Source organism: Microcaecilia unicolor, chromosome 1 (genome assembly GCF_901765095.1).
Source record: "Microcaecilia unicolor chromosome 1, aMicUni1.1, whole genome shotgun sequence".
In the NCBI taxonomy this organism is placed as follows: domain Eukaryota; kingdom Metazoa; phylum Chordata; class Amphibia; order Gymnophiona; family Siphonopidae; genus Microcaecilia; species Microcaecilia unicolor.
Genome location: NC_044031.1, coordinates 167,237,331 through 167,260,942, shown reverse-complemented (window position 1 = coordinate 167,260,942; position 23,612 = coordinate 167,237,331). Strand labels below are relative to the sequence as shown.

Genomic DNA, 23,612 nt, shown 5'->3' with positions numbered 1-23,612 from the left:
GGGCAACAGGATAGTAATCTTTTCATAATACACAAGTTCTCAAAAATTTGGCCAGTAAGACAAGAAGCAGCCATCTTCAGCTGCAATGATTTTCTACCAATCTTTTGGCTATGAAAATAATCTGCTATTTTTCCTTTGTAATCAAGGAGTTTGCTCTGCAGTAGAGGCCTAGTCCATTTAATTCAAACTGTTTTTAGTCAAAAGCACCGATCACTAAAGGTCATTCTGGGGTCCTTTTACTAAGGTGTGCTTACTGGATTTAGCGTGCACTAATGATAGACCCATTATATTCCTACAAGCATCCTATTTAGTGCACGTTAATCGTTAACACTAAATCTGTTAGTGCACCATAGTAAAAGGATCCTTCTGTTTGCTGCCGCTTACAGATGGCCAAGCTCTACAAATCTATTTCTGATTTTTTTTTAAGTCTCTTGTTCATTGACCTACTTTGTTGTTTTATATTTCTCTTCCAACAGACTCTTCTGGTTATAGAGAAGCTGCTTCTTTAAAAAAAAGTAGCATAATGCTTATTCCACTTCTTTGTTTTCTCATATTCTCTCTCCTAATTTTGTGACGGATAGACTTTCTTTTCCTGTAAGGTTTCTTTTTTTGGCATAAAATCATACTTGTGCACAAATTCTCTATTGCTGTTTGGAAGGTGATCTGTATTCCTGTGTTTACTCAGTTTTTAAAAAAAATAATGCCATTAAAATTGTGGGTAAACTAGCATCAAAATTTCCAATCCTTTTCTGGGGGTGGGGGGGGGGGGGGGGGGGACGACTGCAGGCAGTGGACCAGGAGTCCGCAGGGCTCAGTGCTCTCACCTCTCCTCTAATATATTCCTTAGCCCTTGGCATCTTTGATTCAGACTATGCCGATATTCTCTTAGTATCAAAGGTCCGTATAGTCCTGATTTGCTTTCATCTAACCAACTTCTACTAAACCCAGCGAAGACAGTTGCCAAGAGTGACCAATTAAGTTTCGTCTTTTCTCTGGGAAAATGAAAAACGGAATCTAATCGGTCACTACGTGCAAGTTTTCCACTTTTGTGAAGTACCTTCTATTATTTTTTAAATAAATAGGCCCCAGTGAACCAAAGCACCTTATTATACACATACCAAATGAAAGTTAAAAATAAATAGCATGAAGTAATGACACAGAAGAAACTGTCTTCAGAACATACAAGGAATGCAACCACAGCCACTTAAACTGAAAGTGTGGACCGATTTAAAACATGGGGAGATATAGGCAAATGTGTTGCTTTTACAGTTTTAATAGTAGATCTGGGCTTTTTGGATGAAAAGCATTCTTAATCTCCATTTCAGTGTCTGATTTCCACAATCAGGTCACTTTCCAAACAGAAGAGGTTTCTCATTTTACATTTGAGAACTATGAAAGAAGTTGGTTTCACATAAGTAAGTGGTTTATGGTTTATTAAATTTGCTATACCGCTTAAACTGGCTAGCAGAACAAAGCGATGTACAAGCTAATTAAAAACAACAATAAAAAGAAAAGGACAAGGAACTACAAATAACTATAGGAAAGCATACAATCATACAGCGGGGACAGAAAAGAAGGACAAGGCAAAGAAGAGTAAACAACTAATCAGGAGAGCTCCATTTTGAAGGCCATCAGGTGCCATATTCATATGCCTGGCTAAACAACCAGGATTTTAATTCACACTTAAATTTTGTGAAGATCGGATTGCTACGTAGAGTGAGCAGAAGACTATTCCAAACAGATGGAACAAGAAAAAAGGCAGACCGCCATGTATATTCCAATTTTGCTAGTCTAGGCCCAGGAAGAACCAAGCGGTAGTCGTTAAGGGACCGAAGAAGTCTTGGCGGTGAATAAGGAATGGTGAGAGATGAAAAGGTAATCAGGAAAACCGATGCAGTTTTAAAAGTGAGGGTCGCTATTTTGTAGGTGATATGTTGTGAAACAGGTAACCAGTGATGAGCTTTCATGTTCATTACTGAAGCAAAACAAAGAAGTTCTTTACAAGCTATTTTTGTTAATTGTGGGTGTTCCCTTTTTTGCATCTGCCAACACAATATTTCCAAAGCCCTCATTTTGCAGGGCTTTAGTGGCAAAGGGAAGGTGCCAGAGTGGCCAGAGGCAGCAGCAGCTGAATAAAAGTTGATTGAAAAAAGTATTCCTGCACCTCCATACAGGCTTGCAGCAAGTCTGTCCCCCTTCGCTGTCTCACACACACGTACACCACACACACATATATCCCACCTGCCATCAGCCAGTCTCCTCTGTCTTTTTCTCCGTTGGTCTCTCATTCTCTCTCTCTCTCTCTGCCCACCTGCCCTCAGTCTGCCTCTCTTTCTCTGCCTACCTACCCTCAAGCCCCTCTCTCTCACAATCTTTCTCTCTGCCCACTTGCCCTCAGCCCCCCTCTTTCTGCCCACCTGACCTCAGCCCTCCTCCTCTTTCTGCCCACCTGCCCTCAGCCCCTCTCTCTGTCCACCTGCCCTCAGCCTCCCTCCCTCCCTCTGCCCACCTTCCCGATTGTAAGCTCTTTCTATCAGGGACTGTCTCTTTATGTCCAGTGTACAGCGCTGCATATGTCTAGTAGCGCTATAGAAATAAGCAGTAGTAGTAGTATAAGGCCAATGATGGAGAGGCAGATAGTGGAGAGTGTGCTGATTGAGACAAGAGAACTGGGCCTGAGAATTGGCTAATGGACTTAATACAGACAAGATTTGCAGAGAGGAACCTGGGCAAGTTATATAGTAGTAAATATGCAACTTTGACAAGGTTCAAAGAATAAAGAGTCTTGGATAAACCTAGGAAGGAGAGATTAGACCATAATGAGCAGACAGGTGGAGCCACTGTATCTGCTGCAAAGCTAGAGATGGCTGGCAAACAATTAAGAGATACTATAGTGCCAGAAACCACTAAGTATCTTGGAGGAAGCAAAATTTAATATGGTGGTGCAGAACTGGTGCTGAACTATTGCACGATTAACAGGAGTTCTTTTCCTTTAAATTCAATGAATAATGGGAGTTGGGATTTAATAAGTACAAATTTTTTTTGCAGGGTATGATTGTTGGGGTAATTGAATAATGGTAACTTGTACAGGGGAGTCATGATAAAAGGGGTGTTTAAGGGGAATAAAGTTCCCATATATGGGACATAGGTGGATAGAGGGATTGGGAATGGGAAGGACAGGTCAAGAGAGTTATTGATGGCGAGGAGACACTTCATGCATGCAGAAATGGAAAGTTCTGGGTTGATGGGTATCTGGGATGGAGAGATGAAAGGGGAAGGAGAAATTTATCAGAAAATGGAGAGTTTGGGACAGACACTGTAGAGAGACTGGGGACTGAGACAGTCTCAATTGTTAAACAAGTACTAAACAAGCACATTTGTATTGGATAATACAAAATAAAAACATAACACAAGAGTAGCCATACTGGGTCAGACTAATGGTCCATTTAGCCCAGTATCCCGTTTTCCAAACAGTGGCCAAGCCAGGTCACAAGTACCTGGCAGAAACCCAAATAGTGGCAACATTCCATACTACAAATCCCAGGGCAAGCAGTTGTATCCCATGTCTGCCTCAATAGCAGACTATGGACTTTTCCTCCAGGAATTTGTCCAAACCTTTTTTAAACCCAGATACGCTAACCACTGTTACCACATCCTCCGGCAAGGTAGGATGTGGTAACTTAACTGAGAAAGGTGATAATTTGGAATATGGGAGGTATAAACTCCCCAATAAAATGATCTAAAATACTGCAGCAATTTCAAAGACATAAAGCTGACATTGTGTTTTTACATGAAACTCACCTAAGATGAGTGTAGCATCACTGGCTCAAAGAAGGAGAGGGGGGGGGGGGGGGAAATATTACTTCATAAAGGCATAGCTGGCCAACCTAAAATTATTTCTGTAGATCCAGGGGAAGGAAGCTATGTTATGTGACAGGCTACTCTAGCATGGAGGGCTGTACAATTGTGCAGCATGTATGCCCACAACCAATTTGACAAAAGTAAACTATCAGTCCTATTGCTGAATCAACACATCTTTTGTCAATGGGAGAGTATTTTAATACTAAATGAATAGGTCACATAATACTCATCAAGAAAAAAATTAATACAACTAAAGGGCTCCCAAATTTATGTCAACTACTAGACCTCATAGATGAGGACTACAAACATCTCTCAAGAGCACATTCCACACAATCTCAGATAGATTATCAATTGGCATCAGAGAACTGCTGACCTCTATACTTAAAGTGGAAATGGTCCATATGCTGGGTCAGGCCATGCTTTGGTATTGATGGATTGGTATCCTACTGGAACTGGGAGAGGGAATGTTACTTAGACTTTTCCACTGGCCCTAAACAAGGTTCTAAATTTTGAGAGCCTTCTGGAGTACTGGAGGAATTATAGGTTGAGTGAATTTGGCCTATCTGGAACTGTTTACAAATGGATGGAAGGTTTTTTGAGAAATAGATCGTACTGTGTTAAGAAGAAGAATATCTTTTCATTCACTTGGAGGTCAAACTTTGGTGTCCCACAGGGTTCACCATGTCGCCAATTCTGTTCAATGAGCTCTTTGGGTTCGGTTTTGAATGTATCTGGTCATTGTGGTTGATAGTATGCAGATGACATATTTGTCCTGATTCCAGTAATATCAGGCTTTTTCACATTACAAACTTCCATTTCTGATAGTATTGCTTTGATCCACTCTTGGGCTAATTCTCATCTTTTGAAACTATAGCTAAGACTAAGTTGCTATATTTTTGTAATTATGTTTTTTTAGTTCCTTATAATGTGACTATAGCCTCTGGAGAACAATTACAGTTTGAAAAATCTTTTAAAAGTTTTGGGAATTATTTTGGATACACAATTGATGATGGATTTACAGGTTAACTAATCTGAGGAAGACAAAATATTTAAGTTACATCAATTAAGAGTGATTGGATCTGTTTTCTTTATTAAACATGTTTGCATGTTGGTTCAGGCTATTGCGTTGCCTCCGTTAGATTATTGTAGTGTTTTATACGGTGGATTAAATTCAAAACTAATCAATAAGTTGCAATTATTGCAAAATATTGCAGCCAAAGGGAAAATTAGGTTCTTACCTTGGTAAATTTCTTTCCTTTAGTCATAGCAGATGAATCTATTACGAGTGGGTTGTGTCTATCAACCAGCAGGGGAGATAGAGAGCACTGAAAAACCATAGTGCCTTTTGGCCAGCTAGCTCCATCTGCCTCTTCAGTAACATAGTAGATGACGGCAGAAAAGTATTTGAAGCTTCCAAAGCAGTGTTACACCGCAAAGCATAATAACATGAACTTTCCTCACAGCGGATGAACGCCCCAAAACTGGAGCTATAATTCAAAGGAGGGAATGAACTCATCCTCCTGTAACTGAACAGAAATCCTGAAGATTGTTTTCCAACTTCTCCCAATCAGGGAACATATCTACAGGAAAAACTGAACATAAAAGGAACATAAATCACATAATGAACCACTGAGGGAGGGCTCATGGATTCATCTGCTATGACTAAAGGAAAGAAAATTACCAAGGTAAGAACCTAATTTTCCCTTCCTTGTCATCAAGCAGATGAATCCATTACGAGTGGGATGAATCAAAGCAATCCCTAGTGAACAAGCCACACCACGCGCCAGCACTTGTGCTCCAAAATGCGCGTCTCTCCTGGCAGCCACATCCAGCCTGTAATGTCAGGCAAACGAGAGCTTAGAAGCCCAAGTAGCTGCACTACATATCTCTTGAAGAGAGAGTGCTCCAGTTTCAGCCCAAGAAGAGGAAATCGCTCTTGTGGAATGTGCCTTAAAGGCTTCAGGCGGAGGCCGGCCAGATAGCAGATATGCTGAAAAGATAGCTTCTTTGAGCCAACGGGCTATAGTGGCCTTAGACACTGGAGACCCTCTGTGCGGACCTGACAAAAGAACAAAAAGATGGTCAGAGGTCCTGAAGGCATTTGACATGCGCAGATATTGCAACAGAGCCCTTTGCACATCCAGAAGGTGCAACTGCCCATAGGCATCTGGAAACTCCTCTTTAGAAAAGGAGGGCAGGAAAATAGGCTGGTTTAGGTGAAACGCTGAAACCACCTTAGGCATGAAGGAAGGCACCGTACGTACCATTACTCTGGACTCTGAGAATTGCAGAAATGGGTCTCGACAGGACAGCGCCTGGAGCTCAGATACCCGTCTCACCGATGTCACGGCCACCAAAAAGACCGTCTTTAAGATCACATCCTTCTCCGAAGCTCGCCTAAGCGGTTCGAAGGGCGAACACTGAAGGGCCTTTAAAACTAACCCCAGGTTCCAGGCCGGACACGGAGCCCGCACGGGAGGACGGAGCCGGAAAACCCCTCTAAGAAACCGTGTCACATCCGGGCAAGCAGCCAGAGAGAGGCCAATGATCTTCCCTCGAAAACATGCTAAGGCTGCCACTTGAACACGCAGGGAATTATAGGCCAAGCCTCTTTGTAAACCATCCTGCAAAAAGTCAAGTATCAGCGAGACAGAAGCCCACATGGGTGTAATCGCTTTAGAAGCACACCAAGCCTCAAATTGGCGCCAAATCCTGGCATAAGCCACAGAAGTGAAACGCTTGCGGGCCTGTAGGAGAGTGGAAATGACTTTACTGGAATATCCCTTGTCTCTCAATTGCGCCCTCTCAATAGCCATGCCATAAGACCAAAGTGGCAGGCGTCCTCCATGGTCACCGGGCCCTGTGACAACAGGTTCGGTACCAAAGGTAACGGCAGGGGATCCTCTACCAGCATCCGCCGGAGGTCCGCATACCACGGCCTCCTGGGCCAATCCAGGGCAATGAGAACCACCTCTCCTTGGTGGAACCGAATCCGCAGGAGTACTCGCCCTATCAAGGGCCACGGAGGGAACACATACAGGAAGCCCTGAGGCCAGGGTTGAGCCAAGGCATCCAACCCTGCCGAGCAAGGATCTCTCCATCTGCTGTAGAAGCATGGGACTTTGGCATCTGTGCTTAACGCCATAAGATCAATTACGGGCTTTCCCCATTTGGCATATATCTGCAGGAATACTTCGTCTGCAAGTTCCCACTCCGCTGGGTTGATCTGATTCCTGCTCAGATAATCAGCTTGCACGTTGCTCTGACCTGCAATATGAGCTGCTGACAGAAACTGCAGATGAAACTCGGCCCAGTGGCAAATCTGCGCGGCCTGCGCCGCTAGTGCTATGCACTGAGTGCTTCCTTGGCGATTTATGTAGGCCACTTCTGTCGTGTTGTCCGACAGAACTCTGACAGCCAATCCTTCCAGGGTCAATTGAAAGGCCAGAAGCGCCTGGAAAATCGCTTTCAACTTCAAGCGATTGATGGACCACTCCGACTCCTCGGGTGTCCAAAGACCCTGGGCATGCCTTCCCTGGCAATGTGCACCCCAGCCCTTCAGGCTAGCATCTGTTACCACCAGACACCAATCGGGGAGCGCTAGCGGCATTCCTTGCCGTAGCATGCTGTTTGAGAGCCACCACTCCATACTGAGCCGGGCCACAGGGAGCCACGTGAGTCTGCATTGATAATCCTGAGATATTGGAGACCATCCTTGAAGCAGGGAACACTGCAGAGGTCTCAGGTGCGCTCTTGCCCATGGCACCACTTCCAAAGTGGCCGTCATCGACCCCAACAGCTGGGCAATGTTCCAAGCTCGCGGGCGAGGCATCCTCAGGTGCAGACGGACCTGGTTCTCAAGATTGCACCACCTTTGCTCGGGTAGGAAGACCATCCCCAAAGCTGTGTCGAACCGGAATCCCAAATATTCTAGAGATTGAGAGGGGGTCAGGTGACTTTTGGCCAAATTGATGACCCAGCCCAGAGAATGCAGTACTGAGACCACTCTGGCTGTAACCTGATGACTCTCTTCTGCAGAGTCTGCTCTGATGAGCCAGTCGTCTAGGTACTGGTGAACCCGGATACCCTCTCGCCTGAGAAAAGCAGCTACTACCACCATTACCTTGGAAAAGGTTCGGGGATCTGTGGCGAGGCCAAAAGGCAAGGCCCGAAACTGGAAATGTTTTCCCATCAACGCAAAACGCAGAAACCTCTGGTATGGGGGCCAAATTGGTATGTGCAAGTAAGCTTCTTTCAGGTCCAGAGACGTGAGAAACTCTCCTGGCTGTACCGCCGCTATGACGGAGCGCAGGGTTTCCATGTGAAAATGCCACACATTCAGAGACTTGTTGACTTGTCTTAAGTCTAGGATAGGCCGAAAAGACCCTCCTTTTCGCGGCACCACGAAGTAAATGAAGTAACGGCCAGAGCCGCATTCGGTGGGAGGCACGAGGGAAACCGCCCCAATGTGAATTAAGCCTTGCAAGGTCTTCTCTACCGCTGCCCGTTGGCGGCAGAACCGCATCGGGACTCCACAAACACGTCTCTTATCGGGGCATTGAATTCTATTCTGTAGCCTTCTCTGATCAGGCCCAAGACCCACTGATCTGCGGTAATCTTGGCCCACTCCTCGAGAAAGAGGGAAAGTCGTCCTCCTATCACAGGAATCGAGGAGGGGGCCGGCGCACCATCATTGAGAGGGTCGCCCTTGAACTCCAGGTCTTGAGCCTGCTGCTGCGGAACATTTTTTCCGAGCGAAAGGAGTTCCTCTGCTGAAAACGGGCACGAGAAGTGAACCCAGCAGAACGCCCTAGGCGGTACCTTCTAGCTTCACGGAAGCGAGGTCTGTAAGAGGAGGGAACCGCCTGACCCTTGGAAGAAGGACGCGGCCTATCCTCGGGTAAGCGCTGGGGTTTGGCATCCCCCAGGCCTTTCACAATTTTCTCCAACTCCTCACCAAACAGGAGAAGGCCTTGAAAGGGCAACTTCACCAACCTTTGCTTAGAGGCCATGTCAGCTGCCCAATGCCGTAGCCACAGAAGACGGCGAGCCGCCACCGCTACAGCCATCTGTTTAGCCGAAGCTCTGACCAGATCAAAAGTCGTAATAAAGGGCATCAGCCAAAAATGACAAGGCCGACTCCATCCGCGGTGCCACCTCCGTAAGGGGCTCTACTCCATCTCCGGGCTGTTCCGGGCAGCGTAGCAGCTGCATGCAGACGCCCGTAAGGATAGGCCTGAAATTTCAAAGGACCGTTTCATAGCTGCCTCCAGGCGACGGTCCTGCATGTCCTTCAGGGCAACTCCTCCTTCCACTGGGAGGGTAGTTTTCTTTGTCACAGCCGTGACTAGGGCATCCACTTTAGGCACTGATAGGCGTGCCAAATTCTCCTCACTTAGAGGGTATAATTGCCCCATAGCCCTGGCGACTTTCAAAGGCCCCTCGGGGTCAGCCCATTGAGCCGTGATAAGCTCTTGGATGGAGTCATGCAAAGGAAAGGCTTGAGCAGGCTTCTTAGTACTTGCCATCCTCGGATTACCGGAGGAGTTCTCAGTACTCCCAGGGTCTTCTATAGAGAGGACCTGCAAGGTATCAGTAATAAGCGCTGGCAGCTCATCGCGGTGGAAAATCCTCACCATGGAAGGATCATCGGGATCCGGTGGCAATCCTGCACCATCTTCTGGCTCTCCAGACCACGAAGGCCTGCCAGACTCCTCAGAGTCCTCACATCCCGACCACGGGGGAAAGGGGGGGGGGAGGGGGTGCGCCACTCTCTGAAGGGGAATCCACCCTTCTGCGCTTGTCTTGCGGCCATCTGTCGGGGGAAAACGCGCCTGACGGTAATCCAAGGCCTGACTCCACTGGAAGGGATACAGAAAGCAGGCCACAGAGGACCCCTGCGGAAGAGCACTTTTTAACATGTATGCATTATGCAGCAATAAAACAAATTCAGGGGAAAATGGCTCACCCTGGCCTCCCGGTTCCAGTCCGGGGGAAACAGATCTTTTATTAGCCTCTACACGAGGCGCCCCTCCAGGCTCAAACCCCTCCGCCTCAGCAGGGGTCGCGCTATGCTGTTCCAAAATGGCGCCCTCTGCCAGCTCTACAGAGCGGGAAGGAACATCGCTCGCCATGCTCGGGCCGGCTCTACTGTCTGAAAAGCACGCCTTACAGAGCCCCGCTGCAGATTTGCGATTGCCACAAACGGAACAACACTTTACTTTCTCAGCAGCCATCGCCGAAAGCGGCGGAAATTCAAAATGGCGGATTCGCGCCAAAATCGTCCCAAACGGCATTGTATTAAGTACTGAATCTGCAGTTGGTCATGAGTGAGAGTGAGCTTGACAGCATCAGGGCCACCATGGAGGAGAGGCTGCAGCACAGGATCTTTCTGGTGGCTGCAGAGCAGCATCAGGAAAGTAGAAACTGCTGCACTGGGGGTAGCAGAGAACATGTCATATGGGAGAACAACGAGAGTGGCGGCAACAGGGCTGTGAAGTCAGTCATGGAGTCAGAGTTGGTAAAAACATACAGACTCCAGCTTCAAAATTAAAAAAAGAAAAGAAAAGAAAAAGAACAAAAATATAACACATGGTAAATTTATCATTTTATACATGTATCTTTGTCCTGGATCTAAAGTACTGGTAATATGTTATGTTTACCAGTACTTTAGATCCAGAACAAAAATTTTAAAGTTTAATATCAGTAGGAGACAGAGTTGGAGTTGGACATTAGAAGAATGGAATGATCAGAATCGGAGTCCAAGGTTTTGTGTACCGACTTCACAGCCCTGGGCAGCAAGGGGGCTGTGAGGGAGCATAAGAGGGGAGGAGACACAGCTGAAAACTCTCCTGGGACAACTAATACCCTTATACCAGCCCTGAGCTCAAGTATTAATAGCAGGCTAAAAAGCAGTGAGTTTCAGGCTGGATTAAAATCTGATAAGAACAGACTAGAACACAAGTTCAGGGAGGCCATTCTAAGCATTTGGTGTAGCAGGTGGAAAGGGCAGAGAAAGTTTGATGATGTGAAAGACAGGACAGATAAGTAATGACATTAAGAAAGAGGGGAAAATAAGAAGAGATATTGCAAGGAGTTTGCAAAGTGAATGAACTTTTAGGCAAGCATATAAACTTGAAACTTTATGTGCATGGAAACAGGGAGCCAGCCAATGTAGTGATGAAAGTTACATGATCATAAATGCTTCAGAAGTAGAATAGTGATATCATGCAGGCTGCAAGAGAGATCATTCAGTGGTAGACCTATGGGGAGCAGGTTGCAGCAATGTAAGAGGGAGATGATGAGACAGCAGAGGTGGTTTCTGGAGGAATGCTCAGAAAAGGGAGAAGTCAAAGGTGTGAGGACCTAATAGCAGAGGAATAGAACTACTGCCCTAAACAGCTTACAAATGTGCCTGGAAGCCATTGCTACATAGCAGGGAGAATTTGGAATTATCAGATAGCACCTAGCTACCAAAATTAAGGTAATTATCTCCAACTTTATGTTATGCAATGTTACTTTAAAAAAATTATTCTGCTTCAAAGCTGCCAAATAATTTTAAATGTCTATTGTATTTATTAAAACAATTGGAAAAAAAAGTTACATACCCCTTTGCTATCCTTTGGAAACATCTTCACAACTGTTTAAAAATGCAAATCTGTGAAACAAAGAGTTAAGTTAGCAAAAGTTGTTACAGCTCTGATCCAATTGTATTGAAAGGGTTAAGAAAGCATCTTCAAATCATCTATTGTACATCAGTAGTTAAAAGCACACAAGAGGAGTCTAGCTGTCAGTGCAGGGCGGGACACACCCAGCCAGTCAGATTTTCAGGGTACACACAATGAATATGCATGAAATAGATTTGAATATAATGAAGGCAGTGCATGCAAATCTAGCTCATGTATATTCATAAGGGATATCCTGAAGATCAGCCTGGCAAGGTGTGTCTCGAGGACTGGGTTGAGAACCCCTGCTCTAAATTACAGCTGGGCTACTTAAATGTATTTCAACAAAAAGAAACTATCCCAAAGAAATCAAAATTTGATAAAATAATATTGCTTTACACTGATTGCCTGTTGAGGTCCATATGAAACTTAAGATCTTATGTTTGTTTTTAAATTATTGTATAGTCAATGTCTATTTTATATGTTGACGCTGAGAGGTCAGATGTGGTCTTTGTCTAAACAGGCAATTCATTAAAAACAAGTTTGAACTTCCACCTGCTACTTTTACTCGACTTGCTTCAACCCAAAAGAAATTTTGAGTTTCACATTACCAACTCTGGAATTTTTGCCTTTAGCTATGTTATTCACAATTTTTTTTATTGATCTCTGATACATTTGTTTTTAAACATTGTGGTGTTGAGAGGAGCAGTCAGAGCACCCATTCCACTTCTCCCAGTTGGGGTTGTATAAAGGAGCCCTAGGAGGGATTTAGTGCTTGGGAGAAGAAGGTCCTAAGGATTGACAGGGGATTTTAGTGTTCTGTAGGACAGTGGCTCCCAAACCTTGTCCTGGAGGCACCCCAGCCAGCCCGGTTTTCAGGATATCCACAATGAATATTCAAGCAACAAATTGACCACATTCACAAATACAAATTAAATCCACAAAATCAATTATCACTTAATAGTGCATAAATATTTATTACATATTACAAAACAACCTAAACAGTATAACCTAAGATCACTAAAACAATCTGTACACAAGAGTTACTCTCACTGCACTCCCCCAAGCGCTGGTACTCTTGAAGTTAATTCATATAGTTGATTCTGAAAACACAATTCCCTGGAGGTAGAAAAGTCATCGTTTAGCGAGCCATAACTGAAAAATGTTTATAAAAAGATATTTGAAACTAGATTAAAAATCATCGCCTGCTTGCAATGTACTTAGTGCTCTCAAAGTCCACCAACTGATACACGTTGACCACTTGACAATCAATGATTCTCAATAAGCCGACTTGCTTGAAGAAGAGTCAACCCCCACTCAACCATAGAGGTTTGGAGAGGAAGATCACTGCTGCAAACCAGCAACACAGTGCTCAAATGCCCATCACACTCACAAACAACTTTATTAGGCTCGTCGTGACATCATATTTTGCCACTGGGTGTTATCAAGAGCCAGAACTAAAAAAAAAGAGAAGTTGCAGGCACTTTCTAGCGGCCTACTAAGGCAAGGGTACCTGGAAGGGACTGATGCTGGATTGGTAAAGGCTTGGGGTGGAAGAATCCAGAATGGACAGTACAGGGGGTCCAGAGGAAAAAGTACTGCACTTGAGAGTGCTTTTTGCGTTTGTTGCAACAGTCCAGCAGGAGGCGCAGAGGCATTGGCCAAGTCCAACTGGTGATTCCAGGAGGTACATAGACATCTAGTCTTGTCTCTAGAGGAGTGCAGCAGAGAAAGCAGAACAAAGACAGCAGCAGTGGCAGAGGCATGCAAGAGTTGCTGGAAAAGTGATACAGCCTGAAGGACATTTGTAGTGGACTGGTGGTAGGATCCACAAAGTGGAGTTTTCTTTTTCTTTGCTTTATTGGAGAGAAGCAGATGTGGGAAGACGTAATAAATGCACTGAAAGAGTCCAGTTTGTTCCGGGATTCTAGGTTCAAGTCCAACCTTTCAGTTGAAGTAGTACTGAGAAGGGGGTGGTAGTGAAAGACATAAAACGAATTTAGTAACAAGGTGAAGTTGTTCCCCAATAGGATTCTAGAGGAGCACATAGGAATTCTGGGAAGGTGACCGTAGTAGTCAAGGCCCATAAAGAAGGTTCCAAGCAGGTAAAGGACTGGGCTGGTGTTAGAGAAATGGCAGGGGAAAATAAGGCCCATGGCAAGATGTGTTCAGGGGGGGGACTGCTACCAAGGGGGCACAGGGAACTCAGTGCTCGGGAGCCAGAAGTGAAGAAGTTGCTAGCAGCAAGGAGGAGCACAAGGAGTTCCAGGGGGCTAGGGTGATCTGGAGTTCAGAGCGCTATGCTGGAAGTAGTCCTAGGAATGTTTTGTAGGCTGTACAACAGAAAAGGAGGTACAGTCCTGAGGAAAGGAACACAAGTGAGGCCCAGGAGTAAGAGTCCTAGGACATAGTAATGAGAATATTCTTTATCCCAAAAAAAGCAAACAGGAAGCTAGGAATTATTAGGAAAGGGATGGTAAATAAGACCAAGAATACTATAATGCCTCTGTATTGCTCCATGGTGCAAATTCACCTGAGTAATGCGTTCAGTTCTGGTCACCGTATCTCAAAAAAGATATAGCGGAATTGGAAAAGGTTCAAAGAACAGCGACCAAAATTTAAAGGGGATGGAACTCTTCTCATATGAGGAAAGGCTAAAGAGGTTAAGGCTCTTAAGCTTGGCAAAGAGATGACTGAGATGGGATATGATGGAGGTCTACAAAATCCTGAGTGGTGTAGAATGAGAAGAAGTGAATCAAATTTTACCATTTCAAAAAATAAAAAGACTAGGGAGATACTCAATGAAGTTACATTGAAATACTTTTAAACAAATAGGAGGAAATATTTTTCCACTCAACAAATACTTAAGCTCTGGAAGTCATTGCCATAACAGCAGTTAGAATGCCTGGGTTTAAAAAAAGGTTTGAACAAGTTCTTGGAGGAAAAGTCCATAGTCTGCAATTGAGACAGACATAGGGAAGCCATTGCTTACCTTGGGATAGGTAGCATAGAAGGTTGCTACTATTTGGGTTTCTGCCAGGTAATTGTGACCTGGATTGGTCACTGTTGGAAACAGGATGGGCTATATGAACCATTGGTCTGACCCAGTATGGCTATTCTTATGTTCTGTCTGGTCAAGGGGGACCAGGAAGCTGAGTTTTTGGTGTACAGGCAAGAAGATGGGGAGCCAATAAGCCACCCGAATGAAAAGGAAAAGGCAGGCACTGCTTCCTGAGGGTGGGTAAATGAATGCCACAGAAGGGAAAGAGCACTGGAGTTTCTGAAAGTCAGAAGGGCTTGGAAAAACGACATTAGACGAGGAGCTTGTAGAGGCTCCAAGAAAAGGCCTGACGGGGTCTGTCTGGAGCAGTAAGCAAAATGAAGTGGGAAAGAGACTAGCCTCAATAAAGTTAGATATGGCAGCTTTAAGGGTCCTAGCCGCAGTGGAAGGTACAGTGATGTACAAGTTATTGCAAGCTTGGGAAAAAAAATAGGACCTGGTTATAGACCTTGGAAGTAAAGGCAGGATTCGGTGACCTGAAGGAGACAGCCTTGAAGTTGTTGGTATCCAGGCTGCAGAACTCCAAAAATAGGGAAGTGGCACTAGAAAGGCAGTGCCAGGAAGCCTGAGAATCTTTGGTCCAGGAATTGGAAGTATAGGCAAAGGCCACTAGGCAGAAAGAAGGGAGTGATAACCTTATTGAGGCACTCCATGCCAAGCTGGCAGAGGAACAGAAGCTCTGGGTAGAGAAAAGCTGAAATGATCCAACTGCGGAGCCCTTTAAAAATGAAATGTTGCAGAGGGAGAAGCAGGTTCAAGAGAGCCAACAAGAAAAGGTCCTGGTGGTGGAGCAGCTAGTAGGGGATCTAGAGCAAATCAGAGAGTTGGTGGGAAGTTTGAACCACACTAATAATAAAGCACTTTGGTGTATTTCTAAGAACTGGTCCTTGTTTCCGGGAGGAGGAGAAGAAACACAAAGAGAGAGCTAAGAAAGGCCAGGTTCCCCCCACTCATGACAGTGTGTTGTAGATTGTTTTTAAAACTACCAGTAAGCTGAGTGCTATTTTCAGAGTCGGTACAGACACTCACATTATTATAGCCTGTACTGAGCTCATGGTAGAGACTGTTAATAATAATAATAATAAACAGCAATCTTATCAACATCAGGTTCTCTACTTGTCCAATGTGTTTTCCCTGTGGCTACCAAGGAGTTTCACATGGCTTTAGTACACTATTTTGTGAATGTACAATGCAGACAGGTGTTCTGTGCACAAGCAACCCTGTGGAAAGCCTTGGATTAGACACCAGTATACAACATACCGTATTCTTTCTAATAATCACCCAGAATATTATTAGAAACACTGGGTTTTCTGAAGTTTAGGGTGGGCTATTAATGGAGGCAAAATTTCTCTCCTCCACCCTGCCCCCCACAATAATCACCACTTTTCTCCTCCACACTGTCCCCTGTGGTAACTGGCATTGCTCTCCTCCACCCACCCCAGACGACCGGATCTCTCTTCTTACCCCATCTCGAGGTTATGGTGCTGGGCCGGTTCGGGGCCTTGAGCACGCACAACACCAGGGCTTTAACACCAAAAGTCAGAAGAGGCATTGAGGACTCACAACTTTGATCCACAACTATTTTCTGGTTTTGGAGCAAAGGGTGATGAGATTAAGTGTGGCACTTCACCTCACATCACCAAAGACTCCTTAACCCACAAATCCATAGAAGCCAACTTTTCAAAATTATTGGGGGTGCTAAGCCCAATGGAAATAACCCCTCCCTGGACACATACAAGGAATTTTCTCAATATTGGGGGTGCTCAAGCACCCACAGCACCCACAGAGTCGGCTCCAATGCAAATGACCCTATCCTGTCCTTTCCTAATAGAGTCAACCTCAAAGCCCTGATTATCATTGATTTAAGCTTAAGTGCTTGCCAACTTAACCAGTGTCAGCAAGGTGCATTACCCTAATCACCACTAAATATTAAATGGTTAGCAATCTTTCACAGCCTGAATAGCTGTGAATGAAGAGAGAAGTGATGTAGTTTAAAATTCTGTAACAGATTAGAGTTTGAAAGAAATATATCCTGAAAATGTGTGTGGGAGGGCTGAAAATTTAGGTAGAAAAACAATCTGTATCAATTTCCATTTAAGCAGTAAGATGACTTTAAGAGGTGGTAGCAATAGCTATTTAGATATACCTGCACCGTAACAACTAGACCAAACTATGCTGTACACATCATAATTAAAATGAGCAACTACTACAACAATAGCTTATTTTAATTATTATGTTGAGGTAATTTAATTTGGCATCTTTTTTCATTTGATGCTTTTTCACCTCCACCACCTTAAACAGCAACTTTTTTCTGTCCATTTCCTAATCAACTCTTAAGCTTTTCTCTTCCCCATCTCATCCCTCCCAAAAATAAGGAGAAGGAGAACAGTTCTTACTTGTATTTCCCTCCATCACTGGCTGGGATTAGTCTGGCGTTTTGGACCATGTAGTGTCCCATAGTTTTGTCAAACTCACTAGCACCATGGTTCAAAACATCAGGCCAAGGCTGGCCAGTGCAGGTTCAAATCAATCACTGTGTGACACTCAGTTAAGCTCTAAGTTTGGATTATCTTATGCGGTGTATGATGATGCTTCTAACCTTAACTCATGACTGCTTCTGGATTATATTTCAAAGGTTTTTACATTGTGAACCACATTGAACAGAAACAGAAAAAACATGAATTGTTTAAAGGCACCTTCTTTAAATCATGCACTGAGCAGTTGTCTCCTAATCAAAAGAGAAATGAATCAGGAACCTGAGAGTTTGTCATAAACCACCTTCATGCACATGCAGCACTAGACTAGAACAATGTCCAGTCCTGGCATATTCTCTACACAGTTTGGTTTTTAGGATATCCAAACTGAATTTGCATGTTAGATTCAAATCCACTGTGTGCAATCTGTGCCATGTATACTCATTGGCAATATCCTAAAAACCAGACTGGCTAGGACCAGCGTGAACACCCACTGGATTAGAAGTACTACTACATACACAGATATAGTTAATAAAATATTGTCTATATATATTAACCTTTCTTGTGGTGTGTGGCTCTCAGCTGCTTTAAGTCCACATATAGTACATCAGCCAGCAGCAATGGGAGCATGCAGCACTCATAGGTTTGTATGTACATGTCAAAATCCCAATTATTGTATTGCTCTATACTTGAACACTATAATGTAAAGGAGGATTTTGGTTCACCTCATTTCAGTTAGCCAAGCTACAGGGCCTCTAAACCGAGTACCACTCCCCCCCCCCCCCCCCCCCCCCCAAAAAAAAAAAGAAAACTACATTAAAAAAGTTCTATAAATATTCACAATAAGGAGAAGCAAACTTTTGTAAACCCAATACTTTCACTGATATTTAAGACTGTGGAAGAGCAAGCAAGTCCCAGTGTCTGAAGATTTTTCTCTACCTTTTGCTTTCAGGCTGCAGCACAGAAATAGATAAAATGAAGGCAGATGAACACCATATAGCCTATCCAGTCAGCCCACCCATGTCGTCTACTAATCCCTTCCTCTCCCTTGGAGATCTTATGTACTTGTCCCAAGCTTTCTTGACTTCAGATAGCCTTCTTCACTACTACTACTACTACTTAACATTTCTAGAGCGCTACTAGGGTTACGCAGCGCTATACAGTTTAACAAAGAAGGACAGTCCTTGTTAAACTGTACAGCGCTGCGTAACCCTAGTAGCGCTCTAGAAATGTTAAGTAGTAGTAGTAGTGAAGAAGGCTATCTGAAGTCAAGAAAGCTTGGGACAAGTACATAAGATCTCCAAGGGAGAGGAAGGGATTAGTAGACGACATGGGTGGGCTGACTGGATAGGCTATATGGTGTTCATCTGCCTTCATTTTATCTATTTCTGTGCTGCAGCCTGCGAGGCCATTCCATACATCCACCACCCTTTCCATGAAATAGTAGTTCCTTAGGTTTCTCCTGAATATGTCTCTTCACTTTCATCCTATGCCCCCTCATTCCAGAGTTTCCTTGAAAGACTCGCCTCTTTCATATCTCCTCACCTGCCTTTCTTCCAGCTTATACATATTGAGATCTTTAAGTCTGTCCCCATACGTTTTTATGATGAAAACTAAAGACTATTTTAATAGCTACGCTCTGGACCAACTGCATCCTGTTTCTCTCTTTTTGAAGGTGATGTCTCCAGAACTGTGCACTGTATTCTAAATGAGGTCTCATCAGAGCAGGGTGTTCCCAAACCGGTCTCAGGGAGGGGGACCCCAAGCCAGTCAGGTTTTCAGGCGATCAACAATGACTATGCTTGAGAGAGATTTCTGTGCCAAGGAGGAAGTGTATGAAAAAATCTCATGCATAATCATTGTGAATATCATGAAAACCAGGACAGGTTTGGGACCCCTGCACCAAAAACTTATACAGAGACACTATTACATCTTTTTTTGTGCTGGCCATTCCTCTCCCTATGCACCCAAGCATCCTTTTGGTTTTCACCGTTGCCTTATCTGCTTGTATTAGTGCCCTGGGTAAGAAATTGGTTGATTGGAAGGCAACAAAGAGTAGTGGTACATAAGAGTTCAGAGGAAAGGGATGTTACCAATTGTGTACCCCAGGGTTCAGTCATTAGCCCAACTCTGACATTTTTTTGAGTGATATTGAGGAAGGGCTGTCTGCTAAGGTTTGCCTCTTTATGATACCTAAATCTGCAATAGGGATCTAGAGAAGCTTGAAGAGTGGGCTAGAATTTGATAGCTAAGATTTAATGCTAAAAAAATGCAGGGTGATACATCTAGACTGCAAAAACCCGAGGAACAAGACACTATAGAGGGTGAAATACTTCTGTGTACAAAAGAAGAGCGGGACTTGGGACAATTGTATCCGATAATTTAAAGGCAGCCAAATAGGTAGAAAAAGAGAAAGTCAAAAGCCATAAGAATATAGCCATACTAGGTGAGACCAATGGTCCATCTAGCTCTGTATCCTGCTTCCAACAATGGCCAATTCAGAACAAAAGTATCTAACAGAATCCCAAATAGTAGCAAAATTGATGTTACTGATCCCAGGGACAAATAGTGGCTTTCCCCATGTCTACCTCAATAGCAGACTATGGACTTTTTTTCCAGAAACTTGTCCAAACCCTTTTTAGATACACTAACTGCTGATGCCATATCCTCTGGCAACAAGTTCCAAAGTTTAAAGATTCATTGAGTGGAAAAAATATTTCCTCCTGTTCGTTTTAAAAGCCAGAAGGAAGATTGGATGCTTAGGAGAGTAATAATAGCCTGCAGGAAGAAAAAAAAAAGGTTTTTAGAACAGCGCACATTCTGGTGCCCAACTCTGGGCTCAAGGATTTACACTAACTGAAATCTGGTGTAAATCCTGGCAAGCAACTTGGGCAGCTGCCCCCAAATTCTTTACCACTGTGTATAATTCTTTGAACACCCCTGACCCACCCATGCCCCCTTTTGCGTTTGCACGCAGATCTTCACTGAATCAAGCATAGCCAGCTGTGTGACCAAATCCAAATTAGAGCCAATTAACGTCAATAATTGTTAATGGCTCGTTAACTAATTTATTTGCATGCAGATTTCAGGATTGCACGCCATTTATAAAAATCGAGGAGTACATGATCTCACAGCTCTCTCTCAGCTTCTGAGTTAAAACACAACAGGAAGCTCTGTGAGGCAAGATTTATTGTAACATGTATTATCTTATGTACTTGTTCCTTAAAGTAATAACAGGAATTCAGGACTGGGCAAAAACAACAAACTCTGCATGAACCAGAATAAAACCGAGAATCTGCAGGTTTCTAAGTTTAAGTTCAATTTACTTGATATACCACCTATATACCGGGAATCTAAGTGGTTTACAAAGTACAACAAAAAATGGGGAAGGGGATAGGGATCTTTTAAGATCTATATACAAACTCTTTTCATTAGACACACATTATACAAATACACACCAATAGACATACGCAAGCGGAAGGCACCTGGCTTCAAAATCCTATTTGGGAACTCCCCCTAAAATCACAGATGAAGAATCTTAGGTTACTGCTAGACCTCACTCATTTTGATTCCCAAAATTTAGGCAACCAACACTGCTTCTATCTACACATATTGGGAAGGTGAGTGATCACAGTAGTCCATAACATGATAACAGCATGGCTAGACTACTGTAAGGCCCTATACATTGGTCAAACTGAAAAGTGTTTGAACCTGTTTCAATTCAGAATGGTGCAGCACAGCTACAGCTAACAAGCAGCATAATCACATTACACCCTTCCTACAAAAACTACACTGGCTACCAATACCTTATAGGGTTAAATTTAACACTTTCTGACCTTCAAGGCCCTGAGAAAAAATGGGCCAGAGCAACTACAGAATAGATTAGTCCTCTACATATCTTCAAGGCCTCTAAGTTCCTCTCAAGGAGCATCCTAAATTGTACCCTCGTCAAATGAAATCAAACAATGCGACATCCTCCATAGATCATTCTCCTCACCAGGAAGCATGGCTCTTCTCCCAAGCTGTGGCCACTCACTATACAACCAATCTACATCTGGACTAGATACTACACCCTGTAACTCAGACCAGTTCCACAGACCTTATTCATATTTTACATACAATTTGCCTCCAGACTGGACACCCAATTATCCCAGTGCCTTTATCTTGCCATGTCCCAACTGCACTTGTCCCCTTCTGCTGCCCATTAAGATGTTTCATTGTATTGTACAGACATCTTATCATATCTATGTTATATGAATGTTCTAACAAGTTGCCTTTATAACATTTATAATAGTTGTTATATGAAAGTTATACTGTGCCGTTTTAATGTGTATAATTCTGATGCTGTAGCAACAAACAGCAGAGATAGTCCAGAGAATATGGCAATCAAGATTTGCCACATGCAATTTTATTATGCAATGACCCGACTTGACCAAGTTCTGGCACTGTGCCTTTGTCAGGGGTCAGTAGAGCCACCAGCGCTATCATGCGTTGGAAATGGAGCACCAACGGAGCCTTCTCCTTCCCTGGACTACCTCTGCTGTTTGTTGCTTGTGCTGATTCTGCAGACCGTTTTTCTCCTGTTCCCTTGCCTAGTTCTGATACTGTATCAGTCTTATTATTACTTGGATTTAATTTGCCGATCTCCAAGTTTACCTTGTTGTTTTAACTGTTTTACACTGATATTTGATCATTTTGCATTAACAGTGCACAATAGTAATGTGAAATGTTTATATCACGCTATACCTATTCACCTTGGGTGAATCGCTTCATAATGGCAGCTAATATCAATATTCTGAAGAAAAGTCTATTCCTGCTATCAAACCTGTAAACCAGACAAAGTCAGCACGGATTTAGTGAAGGGAAGTCTTGCCTCACCAATCTAATGCATTTTTTTGAGGGGGTAAGCAAACATGTGGACAATGGGGAGCCGGTTGATATTGTATATCTGGATTTTCAGAAGGCGTTTGACAAAGTGCCGCACGAAAGACTCCTGAAGAAATTGCAGAGTCATGGAATCGGAGGTAGGGTATTATTATGGATTAAGAACTGGTTGAAAGATAGGAAGCAGAGAGTAGGATTGCGTGGCCAGTATTCTCAGTGGAGGAGGGTAGTTAGTGGGGTCCCGCAGGGGTCTGTGCTGGGTCCGTTGCTTTTTAATGTATTTATAAATGACCTAGAGATGGGAATAACTAGTGAGGTAATTAAATTCGCCGATGACACAAAATTATTCAGGGTCGTCAAGTCGCAGGAGGAATGTGAACGATTACAGGAGGACCTTGCGAGACTGGGAGAATGGGCGTGCAAGTGGCAGATGAAGTTCAATGTTGACAAGTGCAAAGTGATGCATGTGGGTAAGAGGAACCCGAATTATAGCTACGTCTTGCAAGGTTCCGCGTTAGGAGTTACGGATCAAGAAAGGGATCTGGGTGTCGTCGTCGATGATACGCTGAAACCTTCTGCTCAGTGTGCTGCTGCGGCTAGGAAAGCGAATAGAATGTTGGGTGTTATTAGGAAGGGTATGGAGTCCAGGTGTGCGGATGTTATAATGCCGTTGTATCGCTCCATGGTGCGACCGCACCTGGAGTATTGTGTTCAGTACTGGTCTCCGTATCTCAAAAAAGATATAGTAGAATTGGAAAAGGTACAGCGAAGGGCGACGAAAATGATAGTGGGGATGGGACGACTTTCCTATGAAGAGAGGCTGAGAAGGCTAGGGCTTTTCAGCTTGGAGAAGAGACGGCTGAGGGGAGATATGATAGAAGTGTATAAAATAATGAGTGGAATGGATCGGGTGGATGTGAAGCGACTGTTCACGCTATCCAAAAATACTAGGACTAGAGGGCATGAGTTGAAGCTACAGTGTGGTAAATTTAAAACGAATCGGAGAAAATTTTTCTTCACCCAACGTGTAATTAGACTCTGGAATTCATTGCCGGAGAACGTGGTACGGGCGGTTAGCTTGACGGAGTTTAAAAAGGGGTTAGATAGATTCCTAAAGGACAAGTCCATAGACCGCTATTAAATGGACTGGAAAAATTCCTCATTTTTAGGTATAACTTGTCTGGAATGTTTTTACGTTTGGGGAGCGTGCCAGGTGCCCTTGACCTGGATTGGCCACTGTCGGTGACAGGATGCTGGGCTAGATGGACCTTTGGTCTTTCCCAGTATGGCACTACTTATGTACTTATGTACTTATGACTGAATTAAAACAAAATAAAAGGAAAGCATGTGCAGCATGGCTAATGGAATTATTTCCATCCTCTATGTATGTATGCACATTTCTGATCTGGACAGGAGAAGGATGTGGTAGTTTGAAGGAGTGGTTTGGAAGAAATAAGATAAAAAAATGTTCCCTGCCTAATAGGCTGAAGTGCACAAGAAAATAAATGTGCATTTCTTGGTGCCACAGTTTTGGTTCAACCCTGGTGAGGCAACTACAGAGACTCAAATATTTTAGGTCCCATGATGCCATTACCAAATTGAAATTCAGTACTAAGAATTAAGAGTGTAGTTTTTCTGGGTCCAGAACATGCTCCCCTGGAGACCAGG

At 43.8% G+C, this 23,612-nt stretch overlaps 1 protein-coding gene across 3 annotated transcripts in view; it reads right to left on the bottom strand.

Moving 5' to 3' along the window:
* The window catches only part of SNX10 (sorting nexin 10), a 179,723-nt gene that overhangs the window by 117,555 nt on the left and 38,556 nt on the right, over positions 1-23,612 (bottom strand). The window contains exons 1-2 of one of the 3 annotated variants that reach the window (XM_030202292.1): positions 11,469-11,488; positions 11,052-11,193 (exon numbers count right to left, since the gene is read on the bottom strand). Coding sequence is in view for 1 of the 3 variants with exons in the window: in XM_030202272.1 (XP_030058132.1) it covers positions 11,469-11,492 (24 nt within the window). In the remaining 2 variants the exon portion in view is untranslated. Of the gene's footprint in view, positions 1-11,051; positions 11,194-11,468; positions 11,521-23,612 lie in introns of those variants that run through there. The other 2 variants (XM_030202272.1, XM_030202282.1) reach the window with 2 other exon arrangements.